This window comes from Netta rufina (assembly GCF_964035555.1).
Source record: "Netta rufina genome assembly, chromosome: Z".
In the NCBI taxonomy this organism is placed as follows: Eukaryota; Metazoa; Chordata; class Aves; order Anseriformes; family Anatidae; genus Netta; species Netta rufina.
The window spans coordinates 10,279,802-10,303,632 of record NC_140126.1 but is presented as its reverse complement, the minus strand read 5'-3'; the positions used below and the strand labels follow the sequence as shown (position 1 = coordinate 10,303,632).

At 36.7% G+C, this 23,831-nt stretch overlaps 1 protein-coding gene across 1 annotated transcript in view; it reads left to right on the top strand.

Moving 5' to 3' along the window:
- FYB1 (FYN binding protein 1) overlaps positions 1-17,487 on the top strand; it is a 48,283-nt gene extending 30,796 nt beyond the window's left edge. The window contains exons 7-19 of the mRNA XM_084305219.1: positions 910-1,027; positions 2,609-2,765; positions 4,007-4,139; positions 7,111-7,139; positions 8,295-8,364; positions 8,941-9,078; positions 9,805-9,833; positions 10,915-10,981; positions 12,369-12,474; positions 12,795-12,957; positions 15,641-15,674; positions 16,777-16,808; positions 16,924-17,487. Coding sequence (XP_084161345.1) covers positions 910-1,027; positions 2,609-2,765; positions 4,007-4,139; positions 7,111-7,139; positions 8,295-8,364; positions 8,941-9,078; positions 9,805-9,833; positions 10,915-10,981; positions 12,369-12,474; positions 12,795-12,957; positions 15,641-15,674; positions 16,777-16,808; positions 16,924-16,946 — 1,099 coding nt within the window. The 3' untranslated portion in view covers positions 16,947-17,487. The remainder of the gene's footprint in view (positions 1-909; positions 1,028-2,608; positions 2,766-4,006; positions 4,140-7,110; positions 7,140-8,294; positions 8,365-8,940; positions 9,079-9,804; positions 9,834-10,914; positions 10,982-12,368; positions 12,475-12,794; positions 12,958-15,640; positions 15,675-16,776; positions 16,809-16,923) is intronic.
- The last annotated feature ends 6,344 nt before the right edge of the window (positions 17,488-23,831 follow it).

The window sequence follows — 23,831 nt, the reverse complement described above, 5'->3', positions numbered from 1 at the left end:
TCATTGTGTGACATGATCCAAATAAATCCTCTACATTGGAATAAATAGTCTAAAGTTCCTACACCAGAATACCTTGTTTCACAAGTAGAATGACTTTTAGCAGTAATTTTAATTTGGAATTCCCTGTCATAGATAATTTTAAAACTATATAATTAAAACAAGTGTTCCTCATTCAGTCTGTATTTTTATTTATAGATTTTTTAATTTTTTTTAATTTGAGCATATCTGTTTAGCAAAAATACCAAAAAAGGAAAAGAGAGCCTCACTCAATCAGTTCCATAGGGTCTGTAAAGAATAGCTCTCCCAGTAAAACTGCTGGCAGCAACTTACAAAGCTGTAGCTATAGTCCTAATTACTTCCCATGGCCCACATCTCAGTACCATCCACGATGCAAGTCATGACAGGTTATGTACCCTGGTGTTGGGCAGACTTACAGAGCAGTGCGGAAGACTGATCGCCATTTGTGTAGACCACTGGAAAGTCTTTCAGTTAGGTTTAAAAAAGCAGTCCAGTGATAACTCAGGTTTTGGGTCAGGCTTCATCAACCACTGATAGTCTGGTTAAGTATTTAGCAGCTGCAGATAGTGCCACAACACCTAGATTGCTACCAGTTTGCCAGCTTGCTTACCAAAATTAGCTCAGATGTGTTTGGACATGCACATGCAGAGCCAGTCTCCGTTTCTGGCATACTGTCCTCTTGAAAACAGTTGCTTTAAATTATGTATGCAATATTAGAGAAAGGGCTGCTTCCTCTGTCTGTTGTAGCCACATTTGGGTTTAAACATGTATCTTAGGTTTCACTGGGAGAAGCCATTTTCTATCACGTGTAGTTTTTTATTAACCTTCAATAAGAAAGATCTAGTGAGATTTGCTTCACTGCTATAATGAGTCTTGGCAATGCTCTTCTAGACCATCAAGAGAAAAAGAGAAGAAGTGGGACAAGGAAGAAAAGAAGAGAATGGACCAAGAGAAGAAAGAACAAAAGGAAAAAGAAAAGAAAGAGCAGGAAATAAGGAAGAAGTTCAAAGTAAGATTTTTGTTTTGTAATCTGGGCAAAGATGTGTAAGAAGTATTATTTAGCATTGTTTAGCTCAAAATACACTTTTCAGCTGTCTGCAGAACTATTTATTATGCTTGGTAGGTCAAGCACCTGGATAAATCCTGAGGAAACATAAATTCTACCCTGTTATGTTTGGCAGTACAAAGACTGAAGTTAGTACTGGGAATAAGGAAATTTTTTCAATGCTTATATAATTTTTGCTAAAATGCCTTCCCATTTTCTTTTGATTAAAAATAAAATAAAATAAAATAAAACATTTTACTTTACTGTTTAAAACACATTTCTTTCACTAGAATACTCTTAAAAGCCCTTTATAAAACTGTGAACTGGGACAAATATACTTCATGTTATATACAACCATATCTAGCCCTTAAGAGATTTCAACATTAAATTGCAACTCATTGCCCTTGCCTTCCTTTAGTCTGGGACTTCCAGACTAAATAGGGAGGAATGGAATAGAATACATTTATAGGGGAGCTATAGTCACTGAAAAAGCCTAGGTGCTTAATAATGTGCCAGTTGTTTCTCCTTTATATCATTTTTATGTAACTGGTGGTCAACATGCTCCTGCAGTTTACAAAACTGCTAGTCAGTCATTTTCCTGCTAACTGCTGCCTGTTCTTGATGTTCTTGCTGTTCTCCTTTCAGTTTCATTGTATGTAGCTGGTGGCTTTGTTTTTAACCCCATCTATTTTGCCCCATACACAATAAAGCCATTGTGATTCTCCCATATCGTGGCCTTAGGATGCTGAGATGAAGAGCAAATATTAAAGGAAAATACTAATAGTTAATAGTGGTTTAGCTGGTGCTCAACAGGGGGTTGTCCCCATGTCGACTTTTCAGGCCACTCCCCTAAGTGTACGCACTAGCACACTGGAAGCTTTTAGACTGCAGACTGCTCTCTTGTGGATGTTAAAGTGTTGTTATTCTTAAATGCAAACAAATGTGTTTAAGCCATATTTTCTTTCTAGTTGACACCTATGTAGGGATGGATACTCTGCAAGACTGCATATACATTAAAGCCACAGAAGTTAAAATCCAAAGAACTTTCTTCTTAACATGTACTAAAGATCTCAAGGAGAATCCTGAATTCTAACAGGGCCATCATCTCTTTAGGGGTACTTTTAGGATCATTTATAGAGCATACTTGTAAGCACAGAACATTATGTGAAAGACTTGTTTATCTTAATAAACACTTATTCATATGAGTAGTTCTACTGGAACTATGTGGGGCTGCCCACTGGAATCAAACACAAATCTGATCTGTGAAGAAATTAGCCTGTTGGTTTTAGTCTTCATATTTCTGTGTTTCTGTCACTCCTTCAGCTACTTTATTGCTATGCTGTTACCTTTTCTTTTCAAAGCCATTTTAAATTAATAGTTGGGAAGTTGGGAATAGGAGTAATGTCTCTTTTTCTCGAGTATTTAAATGTTAATCAAACAAGTTATACAACTATCATTGTAGTTATATTATTTTTTACCTGAACATTTAGGAAAGAACTCAATTTTTCCACATCAGTGACTTCTTTTGCTGCTTCTTCTCTGCAGTTAACAGGACCCATCCAAGTCCTACATCAGGCACGAGCTCGTGTTGACAGCAAGGGAGGGAAGAATGAGCTGACTGTCAAACAGGGGGATCAGATTGAAATCATTCGCCTCACAGACAACCCAGAAGGAAAGTGGCTGGGCAGGATAAAAGGATGTTGTAAGTTCTGCTCCTTCACTGTGTTTCTGAATGTTTTCACTATTATACAGTGAACATGTGTGTGCATGCAGTGTTACAGCAGAGTAGCCTTAACAAGACTTAGTCACTGACCACCAAAGCAAATAATTACCACAACTAATCCAGCTGTCCTTAGCTGGCATGCAGGGCTCAGTTCATAGTTATTGTACAACATTATGTAACATCAACAGGCACTTGAATAAGTTAAGAAAAATGAGAGGTAATTCCATGTTATCTTTTAAATTAACATCGGAATTTGGCCCTGTGGATATAATGAAGTTGGCTTTTTCATAGCATTTTATTATAAATAAAATGGATGTGCCTAAAATAAGGTCTTGTTTTAAGTGTTTTGGGGTTTATCACTGATTTTTAGACTTTTTTTGTCTGAAATCTAAAATCTTTCTCTACTTTTCTAAATGACCCCTATGGCAGTGAATCCATGCTGATGATCTATCTCCTGGTTTATAGCAAAGATATTAAAAGACTGATACATAAAATCAACAAAAGTCACTAAAATCAGTAAAAGTTATTAAAAGCAGTAGCTAAAATTTTGAAGAAAACAAAATGACAACTTCAGTAAGAGTTCATACATGCATAACTGGACAATACCAGCTGAGCACTTTCTTTAATGTCTTCTAACATCCAGTGCTATAAATATCTTCCATATGGGGAGAGGATGAGAGAGCAGGGACTGCCTAGCTGCTCTGCTGCAAAAGTTCCTCCTGAGCCAGTACACTCAGGAGTATAACCAGTTCTCTTTGGTGAAGTTCCAGGGACAAGGGGACGGTTTGTCTACCAACTCAAAGTACAATCCATGCAAAAAAAAAAAAAGGTCTCTCCCTCCTCATGGCCTGTGAGAATTTTTGTCCTGTCCTGCTCCTTGCAGCCTGCACAGGAAATTCTTCATCTGTAGCAGAGAAGTAAATAAAGATGAAGTTAACTTGACACCAGCTGAAGAGGGTTTGGGTAGAGATCTGAGACATCTGAGATTTGTACATATGTGGGCAGATAGAGACTCAAGCTGAGGCTGCTTCGCATGACACTTTTTTTTTTTTTAATATTTTCAAATCCAAATTTGAACATTTTTTAATGTTTTCAAATTTTTAATATTTTAAAGTCCAATACAATTCAATCACACTGATTCTGAATCTTTGGTTAAACTATTTCCTTTACTTCAGGCTTTAAAACTTTCTTTGCTTAATTACATGGTTTCTTCCATTTAGATGGTTACATTAAAACAACCGTGGTGGAGATTGATTATGATTCTTTAAAAACAAAGCAAAAAGCTGCTGTGAAACAACCAGAGAATGACCAAGAAGTATATGATGATGTTGGAGAACAGGACAGTATTAGCAGGTATGTAAAAGGAACACATAAAAGGGAACCAATGAATCACCCCATTCAGCCTGGAAAGGAGAAGTTTTACAACAACAAAGTAGACTGTTGTGGGAAAAAAAAAAAAAAAAAAAAAAAAAAGTCATTTATATGAGAAACATGTAACTGAGCTAATAATGTATTCTGGAGTCTAGCATCTATAAGCACTCATCCTCAGGAAGAATCCATGCTATCCATACTACAGCATCACAACCCGAAAGAGAACAAGACACAAAATGTGCAGGACTCACAAATCACCTACAGGAAGTACAAGTTTCTCTCCTCCCTCTCTTTCCTTTGTTTGTCTCTCAAAGTCACATATTGCATTTTATAATGTGTAAGAATAAAAGACTCTAGAAGCACTCACTGTGCTGGGAGACCCTTTCTCACCCTCACTGGTCTCAAACTATGAGCCTTACTACCTCTGTCCCTCTGAAGATAAGGGATTTCCGGAAGAGTTACTGGAATGGTGCTTAGGAAGAGACTGTGGCTTATGTCGTTAGTCTTCTCTATAAAAACAAACAAACAAAAACTATCAACCCCCCTGAGATGGGTATGAGATATACTTTTGACTTCATCAGAGTCATAGCATGGGTTGGGTTGGATGGGACACTTAAGGATCTCTTGTTCCAGCCTCTCTGCCATGGACAGGGACATCTTCCACAAGATCAAGTTCCTCTACAGAGCACCCTCCCATGCATTTGTGATGCAGTGCTACATTGCAGCCTCTCTACTTCAATGTGCCATATTTTTAATGTCAAAGGGATCTGCAGCTAGGAAAATGCCATCTGCAGCAGATATCAAATTTACTGGCAAGGGAATATATGTGTGCTCTTGTGACAGGAGCTGAGGCTACCACATGACCCAACAAGAAGGTAGTGCCTTTGTTACCTGGCCTCACATAAAAGTCTGCCTCTGTCACATGATGCAAAAAAACAGCACTCATTCCCCATCACATGTCCTGATGTGCAGACTCATATGCTAGTATTCAGATAAGAGATTTGCATAAAGGTATAGAGGATTTCAATGTTATGTTGCAACTCCCAGTCATTACACCTGGCTTTAGTGCTTCCCAGAACCTTAGCTCAGAGATATGGCTGGAACACAGGGACCACAGCTGTCTTGTTGTTGTTGGGTGCAGATGATCCTCAGCTGCTAGGACATCCCTGTGAGTTCTAGAAACAGCACTTAGGAAGATGTGCATTTGGGGTGACATTCTTTAGGTAACAAGTATGTTCATACATCTGATATTTTTGTAGGCTGCTGATTAACATTTTCCCTCACCATGCAATGGTCTCAAGCTGTGGTAATGATAGCCAGAAGAATTACTTCAGTTATTCTAGGTTTTAGATAATCTAAGCATTAGGCATTCATTGCAGAAATATCTCTGGCCAATCCATTTCACTATGGCAAGCATTACAGTTAACAACCTCAGAGCAAGGAATGTAGGAATATCCCTTGAATTCAAAAGCAAACAAGAATACTTACACTGGTTCTTATAACATAACAGGTCAAGGAACTTGGATGGATGAATAAATGTCTCAGATTCATTAAATCCTTTAAGTTGTATTTTGACATTTTTATCTTCTCTAGAGATTAATAGCATTCTGTTCAGTTCATGAGCATAAATTGTTAGAAGGTCTGAAATGCATCAAGATGTTTTGAAACCACTGTAAGAATGCCATACTATAAAAAGCCTCTTGACCAAACAGTGCTATCTCATTATTAGTGCTATTGTTAATATTACAAATTTAATAAATGACTAGGTCTGCTGCATTTCAGGAGTTGTTGGCACTAGAGTTTAACAAATATCTTGCTTTGATGTATAAGTTTAAGAAAGTCTTTGACCTGGAAATACTCCTAGTTCCTATGAGCCTAAGAAGTTATTTACAGTTACTGTTAGAACATCAGGCTAATATGGAATCCTTGAAATGTTAGAAACGTGTAGTCAGGGGTTTAAAGTACCACCTGGTAAAAGACAGTTGAACAATAAGTTCATTTGCTTACCATTTCATCTCACAAAAATTGCCTCATAAGTTATGAATCTAAAGGGAGTGGATGCACTCTCAAGTATTTATTCATATGTCAGGTTATTTTTTAATTTCATCAAGTTCAATTACATGACCTCCTGAGATCCCTTCCAACCTGAATTTTCCTATGGTCATAAGTTGTCTTTCATGTTTAGTTTAGCAATACCTATATAAAAAAATAAAATACTTTCTAAATACAGTTAATCATTAATAGTTTTAGACATTGGTTTGCATCTTCCTTAAATCAAGATAAAATATCATAAATTCCCAGTAGTGCCAATTATCAACAATTAGGGCAAAATATTCTGCTCATACAAAAATATGCACATCTATTGGCTTCATCTACGTGTTGATTTATGCAAATTTCCTTCAGAGCTTCACTTCAAATACACTGTGTCACTTTTGCTTTTGCATTAATTATAGAGAATATTGATAATTCCCCCTTTTGAATTATTGTGGATAGTATTTTAAAATATTTTTCTTCTGTTTTGTAATGAACTATTTCCAAGGATAACAACAGGGTACTTTTCCTGAATTCCTTTACCTGACTCTGCTAAAAATTAATTCCTCCTCATCTCAGAGATAATTCACTCACTAATTTGATGACACATTTTCTTTAGCATTAGTGAGAGTGCAACTACTATATGACTGTAAGAAATCAATGTGTGTGGTGAAGGCAGAGTGAAAAAAAAAATAGAACTGGCACATTTAGTTGTTGCCAACATAGAACATACAAGCCTGTGCCTGAGCTTTCAGCACAGAATTAGTAGTGCTCAGCTGGCAATATAGACGAGTGCCAAAGACAGTGTTTAGAACTAAGACACACAAAAGCATGGTGGTTTTTTTTTGTTGTTGTTGTTGTTTGTTTGTTTGTTTTCCAAAAAATGACTGTTTTTCTCTATCTCTTCTGTTTGTTTTTCCAGTCAGAGTGGTGGTCGAAATGGAGCTGGAAGTAAGTTTTACATGCACTTTTGTGGGTATTTCTTTCTGTGTACCACTTACCTTCAAATCCAGACTTCTGCAGCTTCCAAATAATGCAGTAATTATCCAGAAGCATGCTAAACATTAGCTAACAGACAACAAACAAGGAATTATGGTGGCCAGCTACACTTTCTTTTTACCTATATGATCCACTTGGGATGAAAAGGTTTTGTCTTCTCATACTGTTTATTGGAAGCATGCCAGATTAAAGATCATTACGATTATTTATTTATTTATTGGTGAGAATTTAAATGATTTCACAAAACATCAGATGTATAACTGGCAAAATATTAACATGATCAAGAATTTTTATGCAGAAGTGCAGTTCTGAAATAGCCAATGATATTACCAATTAAAGTTACATTTTGCTGGCAAGGTTAAAGGGAACTTAAGTTCCATAAATACTCTAAAGTCCTAACCAGTATGTCTACAGCACTCCCACACTGTCAAAAACAGACATTCAAACTGGTTTCCTCTTTGGTAGCACATGTATTTATGTAGCATTCTCTGTTGATCACAAGAGAACAGCTCATCTTCTCAGCTTAGAGTTTAAATACTAGTCATGGGAGAAGCATCCCCTGGCAGTCCTGAATGAAGCTGCTGCCAGCTAAGAACGGATTTCAGTCAGTACTCTGACCAGTGGCTGGAACTGGACATGGAAACTGAGATAGCCCTTCACTGAAGGAGGTGGGGCTCAGAGGTCAGAACTGCCACCAAAACGGGGAGCTTACATTTCATTTGCTTCTGACATCTGTGGTGTCATTTGCTGGAAGTGTTGGTCTGACACCTTCAGTCATGGTTAGTCTCAAACAAAAATGAAAAAGTCATCATAACAAATGGGCCCAAAACAGCTACTTAGAATTTCATCAAATAAATGCGTTTTTTTCAGTATTAATTCTCTTATTATTGGCAGCGTCACATTTAAATTCTGTGGATGATGTGTCCAACTGGGTTAAGGCTAAACTGCTGTTTTAATAAATAGTCTCTGCAGGTCTACAGAAAGACCCCATTTACTACACATTTACACACACATTGCAAACATATCTGACACGCTGAGGCCAGTAATTAATATGCTATTCAGGAACATTAATAGAAATGCATTAATTCACTGTTTGATCTATTAAAGAGATGTTCCCACCTCCTCCTTCTGATCAAGAAATTTATGATGGCGTTGATGATACCGATACTGTTACTAGGTATGTTTTCATATCATTTAAATCATTTGTGTCTTTAGCAGTGTTATATCATTTTGGTTTTTATTATTCTTAAATTTGACATAATAAGTGTTGAGTCAAGTATTGGGATGATCAGCAAGTGGATATACGTCAGGATGGATGCATGAATTTAAACAAATTAAAAAAAAAGTTACTTTGTCTTTTGGAAAAGTGTCATTTCATAATTAATTATGTTAAGTCAGGGAAAAAAAAAAAAAAAAAAAAAAAGCTTCAGTCATGTAAATCCCCAATAGAAAAATAGAATACCTCTGAAATGAAAACAACAAAATAATAAAGAAATGCTAGCTCGCTGAGTAACAACACGAAAACACAAATCTGGTAGACAAATATTTATAACTATTTATACATCTCAATATCTATGAAAAATCTAAAATGCACACTTGTAGTTTAACATTTTAGAAAGTAAGTGTCCTCACTTTCTGATATATACATCATTGTCATTAATGAGAATTATGTGCATCAATCAAGATTTTAAATTGGAGCATTTAAAAAGAATGTTACCTTTTACATTGTGATAATTGCATGCATACTCCAAAGGTCTGTATCACAGGATGAAGATAAGAATGATACCTGGTCCTGGGGAATCTTGAAGAAGCTAAAGGTCAAAGATAACAAAAAGAAAAGTGTACGAGAAAAAACAACCAAAGTCAATGGGGCAGAAGATAATGGAGACTTGTAAGAGTCTGCTAGGAAATCACAGTGCACATTAACTAATTCTAATAAAGCATTGATTACATGCTACTAACATGTTCTCACAGCAGCCTAATGAATCATGGTCAAATTGCAAATCAGGATGATACTTTTCTGAAAAAAAAAAAAAAAATTCTTACATTGATCACTTTTCCTTTCAACTTCATAACATAATTACTATGTTTACAAGCTGTATTTGTTGCATGAGTTGCATGAGCCTAGTAACACTAAAATATAACACTTTGTTGTTTTTGTTGAAAAACACCCAAATAATGCATCATCTTTTTTCCACTCTGGTGATAGAAGTTTGTTGTATAGTTATAATGAATGTTGCTCACCAGTACAGCCAAGAAAAATGGGTAAATCTAACACTATTAATCCAAAATTTAGGAATAATAAGCAACAGAGAAAAATGCAAAGATTATCCCCAACTTGCCTAGAGGTTAGATCAGGAAATGACATATTTACTACCATCTTTTCTTATTCATTTCTGAACTAGTTTATTTTGATCCACTGGTAAAAATACATTTAGTCTGTGAACTATTATTGCTAGTGTAAGCAGAGCTTCAAAATGTCTGTAGATTACTTGGAGCCCTTGTAAGTTTTTCAAAGGATGTAAATGATGTGAAAGCCTATTAATGTGATATAAATACTTAATGAGCATCTCTCTTTTTTGATTTTCTTTTTTATTTTTTATTTTTACCCAACCAGGTCTCTTTCCACAAAGCAGTTTGGAAAAGGTAATTAATAGTCTATGGTTTTGTCTCCATATTGATTCACAATCCTTTTTTCTGCATACATTGCTCTGTATCGTGTTAGTCACAAAAATATGTCTAAGGAAGGAAACAGGATTTCCCATTGCTTATGCAGTTCCAGCAAACAATTTTCATATATTGTGTCTGATTTGGCTACAGACAAGGAGTTACCAATATAGTGCAAACTTCCTAGAAAACAATTTAATGTATTTTTAAAGTCATGATGTTTCTATTTAAGACTTCCACTTGTTCATTTTATTTGGCATTAAGTATGAATTGATAAACTTGGAAATAAACACTTAATGAGAGACTTCAAAAGAATAATGAGATGCTTGCTGTTATTTTCATCACTTGCAGTGTCATTGTAAGATAACATATACTCATAAATATTGTCTCAGCCACAGAATAAAAAGCAAATTCTTACAAGTTTTGTGGCTGCTGCCTGAAACGAGGTCTAAACCTTGTATCTCCTACTGTGACTTTTTCTAGCCATGGATTTGATGGACTAAATAATTGCTTCTTTTCTACATATACACTGGATATGATTCAAAGTATATTCTTGCAGTAAGTATTCTTTCCACTGCTTTGTCACTGCAAGGTGATCTAAAATCTAATATATGTGTGATTTGTATCCAATTCTAGGCAATGTTACACTGACCAAAGTGCTATGGAAGTACATGAGTCTATATTAAAATCAAATCCTAAAAATATATTTTGATGCAACACAGTAGGAAATAGACTAATTAAAATGAGGATTAAAATTTATTGCATTAGCCAACATGTGCAAAAACTTGCTTCATCGTAAGAAGATTAAACTATCAGTGAATACCTACTATTATTAATAAAGAGTCTTATTATGAAAAGGTTTGCTGGGATATGTTTTACAAAGTAGATTGTTACTACAGTTACTACAGAAAGTAAAAAACTACAAAACTTGCTGTGTTTTTTTTTTTTTGTCAACTTATATATACTATTGCAGACTACAACATAATGTATTCACTACTAATGTATTCCAATTCAGAGATAACATAATGATTTTGAATCCTTTTACATATTATTGTTTCAGATTGTGGAGACAGTGACGTTTATGATGATGTAGACTCCTCAGACTTCCCTCCACCACCTGACTTCAGGCAAGTGAAAACAAGAATTACTTAATTACAATTAGAAATCTTTGGTACACTGTGGCACATTTTCAAAGTGTTTACTAGAGGCAAATAGTATCCTTTATTTGGTGGTGTCAGGTTTTGTAGTTCTCATAACCTTGCTTTTGACAATGGCTTTTACTACAGATTGTAATAAAAATGGTATTAGACTGCAGAATAAGTAAGCATGTTTTGTATTTCAACAAATTTAGCCCTTGAGGGACCAGAGATGTAAATAAATGAGTGACCTAAAGACCATTCATAGTAGATTGTTTGCATGCAGTCCTCTTTCTATCAAAATCTAGAGATTATATTGCACTTGGAGATATGTATTGTACTTGATTCAGCTGCTGCAATATTTTGTGAGGAAAGGAGATAGAGCCCTACACTACCAGTATGAAACACATCTGGAGGTGTAAAGTTCAGCTTGGAAAATTTTATCTCTGTACCAGGAAGTCACAACCATCTCTGGAACACAGATGTGTTATGAGCACAGATGGATCTGTGGAGCTGACTGTAACATGTCACATTCTGCTGCCACTGACTTGACTCAGGTGGAGTTAAAAAGCAGATTGCAATACAAAAATCTAGTCTAGAGGCATTAAAACAGAGAGATCTTTCTGAGCTCTATATCCAAAGGAAACAGCATGGCCCACCTTAAAGTTAAATTATTTGTATGGACCCATGCATTCACACTCAGTGAAACTATCATCCACAACTCTGCAGAGAACTGGAAGGATTAGAACTCAAGATCAGACTTTAAATTCACAGGTACAGAATCGGGAAGGGCAGTTAGGACGTGAAACCTTTTCTTGTTCATTGGCACAAATCAACAGTATCAGGGATGTGAAAAAAAGAACAGAACTTTAAATAGAGCATGATTCCCTGGAGTAGCAAGTTCTTCTTATGGGCACAAAAGACTAGGACATCTATTGTATGAAAGGCTAAGGTGTTCCAGCTGCCTCCAATGTGGGACGTGTTATTCAGCCTATTGCCCAAAGATACCTAGACCTCACAGAAACTGTCCTTTGCCTAAACATTCTAAAGTGATGGATATTGTTTATCTAAACTATTTTTGGTAGATGTTAAGTTCTCATTGCTTTATTGGCTAGATACTTCGAAAAATTTTCCATATTCACTGGTGTAATAGATACATTAACGTCTGAATTAAAAAAAAAAAAGTCAGAAAGACAACCCCAGTTTTTCATTTTTTTGCAAACAAACCTATGTTGTATTATCCATGTCAGTTTTGTAGAGTGAAGAAAATATACTTATGACATGTGAAAGGAAATATGTTTCACTAAAATTACCACTATGATTGTCAATACCTCAAACGTGTTATTAATTTTGTTTTATTTGTAATGTCATGTTTTAGTTCACCAAAACCAGTAAACCTTGGAAAAGGTAAATCAGATGAAAAAGATCCACAAAAACTTAAAAAGATGGAAAGAGAAGAGAAGGAGTTCAGAAAAAAATTCAAAGTAAGTTTTGTTCACATAAAATATAAAGACTAAAATATCCATATGGTATCCTCAAATTTGTAAATAATCCATTATTTTGCCTTTGACAAGTGAATCATTACTACTTGTAAAAATAGTTATTGATCCCTAGTAAGTACAAATGGCAAGCCTGGGCACGTATTAGATAGTATAAACAATTATTTGCCTAGCTTTCAAAAAATCTAGTAATAAATGGGAATATATTGTTATAAAAATGCATGATCATAAGATTTACCATATTGTGTTGTTGTTGTTGTTTTAATCTGGCATCTCTTTCTTTTTTTTTTTTTTTTTTTTTCCAGTTTGAAGGTGAAATCAAAGTTCTTTACTCTACCACCACAGTCCAGGATTTGCCCCAAAGAAAGTGGGGATCTAAAGACTTACAAGTTAAGCCAGGAGAGTCACTTGAAATTATACAAAATACAGATGATACCAAGGTGCTGTGCAGGAATGAAGAAGGAAAATGTAAGTCGTATTAAAAAGCTGTGGTACAGAATTCATATGTAAAGTATAAATTGAAATTTAATTTGAGTAAATTGTCAAAGAATACATAACTCAGGACATGAAAAAAAAAAAAAAACAACCAAACAAACAACAACAAAAAAACACTCTTTCCTGTCATACTAAAGTCTAATGTTTTTCTTTCTCCTTGCCTGATGGTTAACAGGAGATATATTTGTGTTATTGTTGTTACTATTTACAGTAGCTCCTTTAGTATGTTAAGAGTGTCAGACCTTAAAAAACTTAAAACTCCAATAGTCAAGACATACCAAACGTGAGAGAGATCACAACTTATTTATGTAAACCTTGCTTTGCATTAGCTAAGGAGATGTTTTTGTTGATTCTCCATTTGCCATAGTATAGCTGTGACACCCCACAAAATCTAGTTAAACAGCAAAATCCTTGCTACACCTCTTGAAAGTTCTTGCCCATAGATTGCAGCCAAGGGAAAATCAATGACGATATTCTTCCTTTGGGCTGCCAGAGCTGGAGTTTAATCTTTTCAACAGGCTGGGGGAAAAACTGCTTAAGAGTCTTCCCCCTGCTAGCTGATCCAAGGCATATGTCCTTGTTGGCATCCCTGCCTGTTTTGGGAGCTGCACAAGGCCTTTCAGTGTTTCTTGAAACCCTTGGACAGGGTATGAATTGGCAGAAGTTTTTGCATTCTTTGGAGAAGTCTGGAGCATCTACTGTTGGTTTCGATTTCTTAGTATGCTTCTGTTTCAATGCTTTTCAAACCTCCTCATAAAAATTCACTGTGTTATAACAGATTGTGTCCAAAGCGGCAACATCCTTCCACTCACCTTTGCTTTTAACCATTGGCTTATGTAGAAGACAGTCCAAAACCATACACCTCTGACAAGGATTCAGATGATTTCTTTCTATTTCTTTCCCCTCTGTAGTCATCTGTTACAATCTGGAGCATAGCCTTCTTCCTGGCAAGCCTGCAGGGTGAGGAGAATTTCTTGCATAAGAACACAAGTTTTTCAAAATATGTATTGCCTTACAGCAGCCACTTTGCAAAGTGAGGCCATCGATGTCACATTTTTTGAATCAAGCTAATAGCAAAGCAGAAAGTAGCTCATGTTGTCTGTTTTCCTCACATAGTCTTCAAAGCTTTTCAACCAGTAACAGAAGCTACTGCTTAGCTATGCATAAAAGAGCAAAACAAATAAAAATATCCTCCCTGAAAACCCCTGAATATATTTCTGTCAATTTTCACATTAATTAGCAACCTGGAGTCCTATTTCATTTAAGTACATGACAGTTGTTGTTACTTTTCTAGTTGGAGTATCCTCATATCTTAATTTTACCTTTTGATGGCCAGATAGATATAAAATTAAGATTTAGTTGTTTTTTTTTTTTCTGTTTGTTTGTTTGTTTTGGTTTGGTTTTGTTGGTTTTTTTTTTTTTTTACTTTCTTGAACCTTAATTTTTCCATTTGATCTTTAACATACAGAGCACTTCCATGGTTTCATGCCTCTACCACCAGTTAAACAAAATTGGGAATTATACTATTAGGTCTTCTCACCTTATTAAGCAAGGACTGATGTGCTTAGGAACATATTTTGTTATCACTTATTTTTATTTACCCTAAAAGTCTTCCTTATTCTTGCCTTTGTCTGAGCCACATACCTTTTGAAATACAGAAAATCCTTCAATTCAATTCCATAGATTTTTGAGAAAAACAAACAAACAAACAAAAAGTTTGTAAGAAGGAAGAAATAATTCCTTTAAGTAAAACACTAAGACCTGGAGATAGACTGATTTGCAGGATAACCCACAGGCGTACTAGCAGAAAACTCATACTTTCTGTAGTCTACTAGTAGTTCTTCTGAATACATGAAGCAGCAGCAGCTCCAAGAATGCAAGAATGCAAAGGATGTTTACAAGCTAATAAATGTATACTAAACGTAATTAATATGGCAGTATACAGGTTACTAAAAATGTGTAATTTTACTGTGGCCATTTAAGCCTCCTAGGAAATAAAATAGGGAAACTTTTGCAATAATTTCAAATCCAACATAAAATGACATTCCTACTTTAAAACTTTTCCTATCTTTGTACAAACATCCCAATGTTTAGCTACAAATATATAATTGCTGTCACAGTTTTCTCTTTGGTTGGTATGTTATACCATTTGACAAATATTTCAGTTGATGTGTTTTTCCAAACACAGCAAGCACTTTTTTCAAGGGCTTAAATATGTTGGAGAAGAATATGTGTAGTTTTATCTGATTTCAATAGCAACGCAACAGAGAAATTGATAAATTCACTACTGAATAGCTTTTCTAAGGTAATTTCATATTTTTATACAAATATTCTTTATCAATTTGGATACAATTAAACATTTTAAACAATTACAGTTCATAATAAGTCATCGGTATGTATATCTTGGAAAACATTTTTGTCCCTGTAGGAAATGTAAGGCACCATGTTATATTAAACAGGTAAGTAAGAACAATTAGACATAGCAAAATTCTGCATGAGCACGTATCCAGCATACATTTTTATACATCTGTATATCTTCCTATCTGAAACATTTTAAAGATAAAAACTAAATTTCACTAGTGCTAGCAAGAGAAGAAATATCATGAATACTTAAATTTAACTTATCACATATAACACATATATTTCCATTTTACAGATGGGTATGTTCTGAGAAGCAATTTAGTTGAGAAGTAAGTATAAAGTTATCGTTTTGAAAAAACTGTTTTAATTATATACTTTGTTCTAAACTGTTTGTTAAATAAATAGGAAATTTAATTATTTCAGTATGTCATTTTAGTCCTTTAAAATTATATATTTTCATGAAGTTTATATTTCTCAAGAAATTATCTAGTATGCCACTCCTTGCTGCTTAACCATAAACTCTTGTTTAGGCCTTGAAAAATTACATAAATGGAGTATTATCAGGACTACAATCTATTACTAAAGTGCAAATTAATTTGATTAGGTATATTGATTTCAATTTCAAATGTTTAACTAAAATGGACTACATTTTCATTAGGTTAATTTTTATTTCAGACTCATTGGGATTGTGCAGGTTTGGCTCCATCTCTCAGAATAATTTTATGGTTGTAATCCAAAACTCTCATCAGACAGAGCTTTTCCATTTCGTTTAATGGGCTTTGTGTAAGACCTCTAAATATCCAATCAGATGTCAATTTTAGAATCTAAGCCTTATGCACGTGCTTAGCTTACAAACATGTATAGCCTTATTGGCTTCGAGGGGACTGTCCATATATCTGACTGACATTTTGAAAACTCCTACTTATGGAGCAGATATCTTTTACAGACATTACCTGAAATCATTATGCAAAAAGCTGCTCCTCCAAAACCATTATAGTATTGCCAAGTACTGAAACAAGTAAGCATTTCAAGGCCATACTGATTTTTTTCACTCATTTTTCCCATCTTTGATTTTAAAAAGATCATTCAGTCTTTCTTTTTTAATGCAAATGCCTCTGATTTTTTTTTTTTTTTTTAGAATAGCTGCTTTAAAATTTTAAATTTTAAAATTTTAAAAAATCACAATTTTAAAAAATCTTTTAATAAAGCATGGATTTCACATTAAAAAGAAATGTATCCAGTTTTACCCTTCCCTGAAGCTCCTTTGGCCTCAGTGTCTTTCTCAACACTGTTTTATTACCTAAATAGCAAATGAATACTTGATAGCATGTCTGCACCATACTGCTACGGCTTTTCATAGCTGCATGTGTATAGTAATATCTGATGTCTCCATTTTTAAATACATTATGTTTTCCTTTTTCTAACTTACAGTGATGGAGAGATTTATGATGATATCGGTGATGGTATGTTGAACATTTCAAACAATACAGTAACTATATTAAATTACAACGAATAATTTTATCTTCACTCAAAGCACTACACAATACTAATATGTTTGGCATTCTATTTCCATTTCAGATTGCATCTATGATAACGACTAATGCAGAATTCTGTGACAGTAAGCGCTTCACTGAAGACCAAAATCAATTTTGGACTTCCTAATTGTCATGCAAGAAGCCATTAAAGCTGATTCCAAGTTAATCAGTTACACTCTTCAAAATGTACATTACTTGTTAATCTTTTTGTAGAATTTCAGGGGTTTGTCCTCAGTTGCTTTGTAAGATATATATATAGTGCCATTTATCAGAGCAGTTAAACTATGGGGAATATGAACTAAAATTAAAGTTATCATCTTCCACTTCCTTTCAACTCTGGTGACAATCCATACAAAAACAATTCTTCTTCAATTAGCTACACCCAAAGAGGCCAGTTCAGGTCTGTGAAGGATATAGAGGACAACAAATCCTGGGAACAGGTTTCACTGCAGCTCTGTTCTAGTAAACAGCAGAGACTGTCACTCTGGGGATGAGAGCATCCTGAAAAGGAATGCTTCTTTTGGGGATAACATCCTGTTATGAAAACAGGAAATCAAAAGTGGGCATCAGTTTGCTGACCTGCCCTTCCAACTGTAATAGCATTTGCTACACTGACATGTACAGACATGTGCCTCCATTGCTGAAGTTTATTTTTCTGTGTTGCACTAGTGATAGATTACAGTTTCCTAAATTTCTCTTTATTTTGTAAGTACTTTTTGACTAATATTAATAGTAGAACGTTAACTAGTTATGTTACATACAGAACTCTGAGATATAAACCATAGAAGAGCCTGTTTTATAGTGTAGTGTTGCTCAGAATATCTTTGTAATGTTTAGGTTAAGATTTAATTTTTGTTTAGTTTAGATATGTTGTTGTCACTATAGTAATGTAGACATTAAAATGGACTTACATGGAAGTAATGGAAGTAATTTCTAGATTAAAAATATATGTATTTATCACACCATTTTGATGCTATCTTTTTCTTCTAACTAGTTTCTAGCCTGAGGTTTTTGCCAGTGTCTGACACTAGCAGTGTGTGTACCTGTGGGAGGTGCAACCAGGTACAATCATAGAATCATCTGGTCCAACCACTCCCCACCACTAATATCACCCACTAAACCATGTCCCTAAGCATCACATCCAACCTTTCCTTAAATAACCCCAGAGATGGTGACTCCACTACTTCCCTGGGCAACCCCAGTGCCTGACTGCTCTTTCTGAGAAGAAATGTCTCCTCATTTCCAACCTAAACCTCCCCTGGTTCAGTTTGAGGCCATTCCCTCTAGTCCTATCACTAGTTATCTGTGAGAAGAGGCTGGCCCCCAGCTCTCCACAACTTCTTTTCAGGGAGCTGGAGAGAGCAATAAGGTTTCCCCTGAGCCTCCTCTTCTCCAGACTAAACAACCCCAGTTCCCTCATCCATTCCTCACAGGACTTGTTTTCCAGGCCTTTCACCAGCTTTGTAGCCCTTCTCTGGACATATTCCAGGGCCCTTCTAGTGAGGGGCCCAAAACTGAACACAGTAATTGAGGTGCGGCCTTACCAGAGCTGAGTACAGGGGGACGATCACCTCCCTGGTCCTGCTGGCTGCACTGTTCCTGATACAAGCCAGGATGCCGTTTGCCTTCTTGGCCACCTGGGCACACTGACAGCACATGCTCAGGTGAGCATCAACCAACACCCCCAGATCCTTTTCCTCTGCACAGCTTTCCAGCCACTCTGCCCCAAGCCTGTAACATTGCATGGGGTTGTTGTGGCCAGAGTGAAGGACCCGACACTTAGCCATGTGAGCCTCATCCCAGTGGCCTCTGCCCATCAACCCAACCTGTCCAGGTCCCTCTGCAGGGCCTTCCTACCCTCCGGCAGATTGACACTTCCCCCCAACTTGGTGTCCTCTGCAGACTTGCTGAAGGTGCACTCAATTCCCTCACCCAAATTATCTATAAAGATATTAAAGACAATGGGTCCCAACAGTGACCCCCAGGGAACGCCACCGGTGACCGGTTGCCAGCTGGATTTCACTCTGTTCACCACCACTCTCTGGGCCTGGCTGTCCAGCCAGTTTTTAACCCACCAAAGAGTGTACCTGTCCAAGCCATGGGCTGCCAGCTTCTCCTGGAGAATACTGGGGGAGACTGTGTCACAGGCCTTGCTGAAGTCTGGGTGGACTACAACAGCCTTTCCCTCATCCACCAGGTGGGCTACCTGGTTATAGAAGGAGATGAGGCTGGTCAGACAGGACTTGCCTTCCATGAACCTGGACCCCCCTACCCTTTAGGACTTACTCCCAAGTTACCCTCCCTACGAGTGTCCAAGTCAGAAGTCCAAGGTAGCAATTTTACTGAATCCACTCCTGATTTCACCAAGAATAGAGAGCTCTGCCATTTCATGGTCACTCTGCCCAAGACAGCTCCCGACCACATCTCTCATCAGTCCTTTTCTGTTTGTAACAACAGGCCTAGCGGGGCTCCCCCTTCAGTAGGCTCACTAACCAGCTGAGTCAGGAAGCTGTTTTCCAGGAATGTTCTAGACTTCTTCCTCAGGGCTGTACCGTATTTCCAGCATACATCTGGGAAGTTTACATCCCCCCCAAGAACAAACACTGGTGATTGATTGACTTTTTCCAGCTGCTTATAGAGCACCTCATCCTTCTCTTTGTCCTGTTTTGGCAGTCTGTAACAGACCCCCAGCAGGATGTACACCTTGTTGGCCAACCCCCTGATCCTGGGGGACCCTGACCCTGGGAGCTGGGACAGGGGAGGGTCAGGCTGGGGGTTAGGGAAAGGTTCTGCACCCAAAGGGTGGTCGGGCACTGGGACAGGCTCCCCAGGGCAGTGCTCATGGCAACAAGCTGCTAGAATTCAAGAAGCATTTGGACAATGCTCTCAGACTTATAGTTTGTTTTTTGTTTTGTTTTGGTTTGGTTTTTTTTGGGTGGAGTGGAGCCAGGAGTTGGACTCAATGATTCTTCTAGGTCCCTTCCAATTAAGGATATTCTCTTATTCTATGATTATTTTTTACACTGGACTTGGGGGAAAGAGAGCATCTAAATGAGGCATTTCCATGCTAATCCATTGTAAAAAATACATTTATTCCTAAAGTGGCCAAGATCATTGGTGATGCTTGTAGCTGCATGAGCAGATAGCAAAACAAAATAAAGTGAATGTATGTGCCATAATAATAATCTCTTTGAATTTGCTTATATATGAGAATTCACTGGAATTCAAAAGTTTACAGTCAATAAAGAAGGTGATCAAGTACAGAAAATGGGAAGTGTTTGCAATGCATGATGCTTTTGCTGTTTTGCAAGATAATCAAAAAACTGTCACAACCAATGTGTCTGCATCAGTGCAAGTTCTCTAGGTAATCAAGTCTCCTGTGATCTTCAAGGGCAGTGAAATACACTATGCAAAACAGTACAACATAGCAAGCCAGCAAGTTTAGCTTTTAAATATAAAGAAAAAAATGGCTCTGTTTAAATCAGTGAGAGATTTGGTCTCACTTTCAGTGGAGGTGAGATTTCATCTTACACAAGAGCCTTTTACGGATGGTTCTAAGTACAGTAAATTTCTAAAGAAGTATAATGCTATGATAACAAACGAAAATAATTGTAGAGATAATAGCCAAAAAGCTGCTTTACACTGTATTTAAAATCACTGATAATATACTGAAAAGCTATATGCGAACTTGCATTTCTAGTCCTAAATTTCTTGTTCAAACTGTCTTCCAGGCATACCAATGCCAGTTCTATGAGTAAACATCAGCACCAGCACACAAATTTAAAATGTTACATTTTATGTTAAGCACAATGAATCTGGCTGGCTATTGAGCTTCTGGTGGTTGATTTACTTTTGGGGGACTTTCTAGAGAGTATATGCATCAAACTAGTGGTGTTCCAATGAACTGGAGTGAAATCTGGTTTAGAAACTTGCACATTCAGAAATACATGATCCTTTGTCAGTTAAAAATAGGATAAAAGTTTTAATGCTTTATATAGCTAATTATCTCAAAATGAGTTTGTGTTACATTTCTAAGTATGTGCACAATCCTGTTTTAGTTTCAACTGATAGGAGAACTCCATGTGTTGCAGTAAGACCAACAAGGGAAATTCCCTGTTGTTTTATCTTGCATTACAGGACCTCAGCAGAATACAAATCTCTTTTGTTCCCCTGCAGAGATGTAAATTTTATTCTTTGTCAGACTTTTTGGTTGCATGTTTTGAATAGCTTTTCCAGTTTCTTAACCTTAATGAAATGTAGGTAACATGTTCCCTTAGTTAACATTAGACTGGTTTTATGATGCATTAAGTCATCACAATAAATAATCATAACATAATTTAAGCTAAAAAATGTACATTGTTTGATTTGTGCACTGTTTGATATGAGTATTTTTTGACCAAAACTTAGAGCGAGAGGCACGGAGACTTGGAATGTATTATAAGGTATTATACACTGAAAAATTACCTTATTTCTCTCTTTTTATTGTTATTTTACCAATGTCATTTGCTGGATACAATCTTCTTCCTTCTGAATAAAAATGTGCTTCCTCACAAGACATGTGGGCACACCATCTTCTGCCAAACTAGAGCAGCAGTAGCTGAAAAATAATTTCTGGAGACTATCACTGAGCAGCAGAGTGAAAATCAGCTTTATTATTGCTGCAATGGCAGCACGGCTACAGTGCAGCATTTGTTTGTCAGTAATTGCTGTTCAGAAAGTGAAATGTAAGCAGAAAAAATTCCAGACAGGAAAATCTATGCTTAGGCAGTTTAATAAAGACTATACTTAAGGGTTTTTGCACCTGTAATTTATTGTATTATCTTTTCAAAGTCATAAAAAAATGAAAGGAAAGCTGTTCTTTCTCTTGACACTTTTCCCTCTCCTAACTCCATCTATAAACCTGGAGTATTTGACGGTGCCTGCTGAAATATTCAGCACTGAAAACAGCAAAATATTGACATAAATAGCATATTCTGGTATGGACGCCCCAGTCAAGTTAAATACTACTGGTTTCCATCCATGTTGTACCTCTATGGTGCCCTGGTAAACAGGGTAAGCAAAACAAAAAGTGGGAGGGCGAAAAGGACTCTGGTTCAGCAGCTTTAGAACATTTTCCCTGCTTTGACCACAGGCCTTTTCCTGGGCTGCAGGAATGCCACTGATCTCCTGTGCATTCCTGTGTTAAGAGGTTTATATTTTCGATCCTCATAATTGCAGATCCCTTGGCTACTCCTCCCTTGGTGGTAACAAAACACTCCTCTATGTGTGATCTGCTTGCATAATCCACCTCAACAGCAAAGACTGGTGCTATATTATGAGGAAGGAAGTTCAGCGTAGGGGTCCAGATTCACTGGGCTAAGGATTAGTCCTTAGCATTACATTGCTTTACGACTAAAATGGGTGCATGCATGCATGCTTGTGTGCATCTCTGTGTATGCATTTTATGGCAAATAAAGTAACTTCTCAGGAAACAGATGGATCTGTAAAAGGAGTCTTATGACTTCTGAATAGCAGCCACAGACCATCCGACGTGGAAAGGCTTTTTCACAGACAGTCTCACTACTGAGTGAAGCTCCTGGATACTAGAGAGGGCAAGAAATGAGTTTGTATTTGCGCAGCCTCAGTCCTGCCTGCCTCTGTGGATGTGTCTTTAAATGTGTGTGCAGCCTGTAATTACCGGATGGCTCAGGAGTTTTTTCCACAGGATCCCTGCCTCATTTAGTGCATGGGCTGGAGGAGAGTTAATAGAAAAGGCAGTTGTTCAGCTCTGTTCATTCAGTTTCTTGCCACTCCTTTCTTTAGTGCAAATCTTCCGCAGTCTTGCTGCACCCAGAAGTATTAGCGTTTCATGGTATTCATCACAAGGATATCTCTGATTTCCACAAATAGGAATGGATTTATCTTGTGAGACAAATAAAATATTTTATGTTAGTGTATGAAAGGAAGGCACAAACAGAACAATCTGTGGCAGATATCCACAGTTCTGTGTAGAAATGCAAACTGTTAAAGCTAGATTAATGACATTTTTAGTGCTTTTGTTTTCCTTACTACCTGTGGTTAAACATAAACCACATTATGCTTCAAAAGTATAAACATTCAAAAATTTATATTTTTAATCCAAGTTTACAGTAATAGGAGGGTACAAATTAAAATTGATGAAAATAATAGTATAGATGATATTGTGGAATGTAAGAAACAATGGGGACAAATTATAGATTTGGATGGTCTGCTTTATTCCCTCTGCTTACAACATTTTCTTTCTCATGAGTCCCATGTTAACTCCAAGTTTGCTGGCATGGTTTTGAGTCATCTGTACGGCTTTGGCCAGAATTACTCCCCTACATGTGCATGGTCTGGGGACGTGCCAGGCTGAGACACCCGGACACGTTCGGAGAATATTCACTTATTCCTCAGAAGCCATTAATCCAGAAAAGCAGCACGGCCCTCCACCTTGACTACTAAGGGAGCAAGGTAGTGGTCCCCCGAAGGACTGCCCATCCCAAGCACTTCTAGCACCTGTGCTGGCTGGGAGACATCCCCTGCCACCCAGCTCTGCTGCAGCACTGCAGAATGCTGCCTGCAGCACCACGACAGCCCCAGCTCCCCTTCTTTTGCCTGGGTGGAGCAAAATTGCAATGAGCTCACATAGCTTTTATTTTATGTGCTTAATTCTAGCTAGCTGGCTCCTGAACATACATAGAGTTTGTTAAATTTTCTGCCTCCTTCTAAAGCATTTTGAGAGAGAAGGTTAAGCTGGTTTTGAATATATAGTTTCCTCCTCAAAGCTTTTATATCATGGGCCTTGTTGAAAAGAATATAGGAAAGTTTATTTTCTTTCTTAATGCACATAGAAGCACTGCTTAACCTTAATATGTTCACCATTAGGTGGCAAGGAAGCATGCAAAATGTCAACATGTACGTGAATGAAATGTGAATTAGGTGGATACTGAA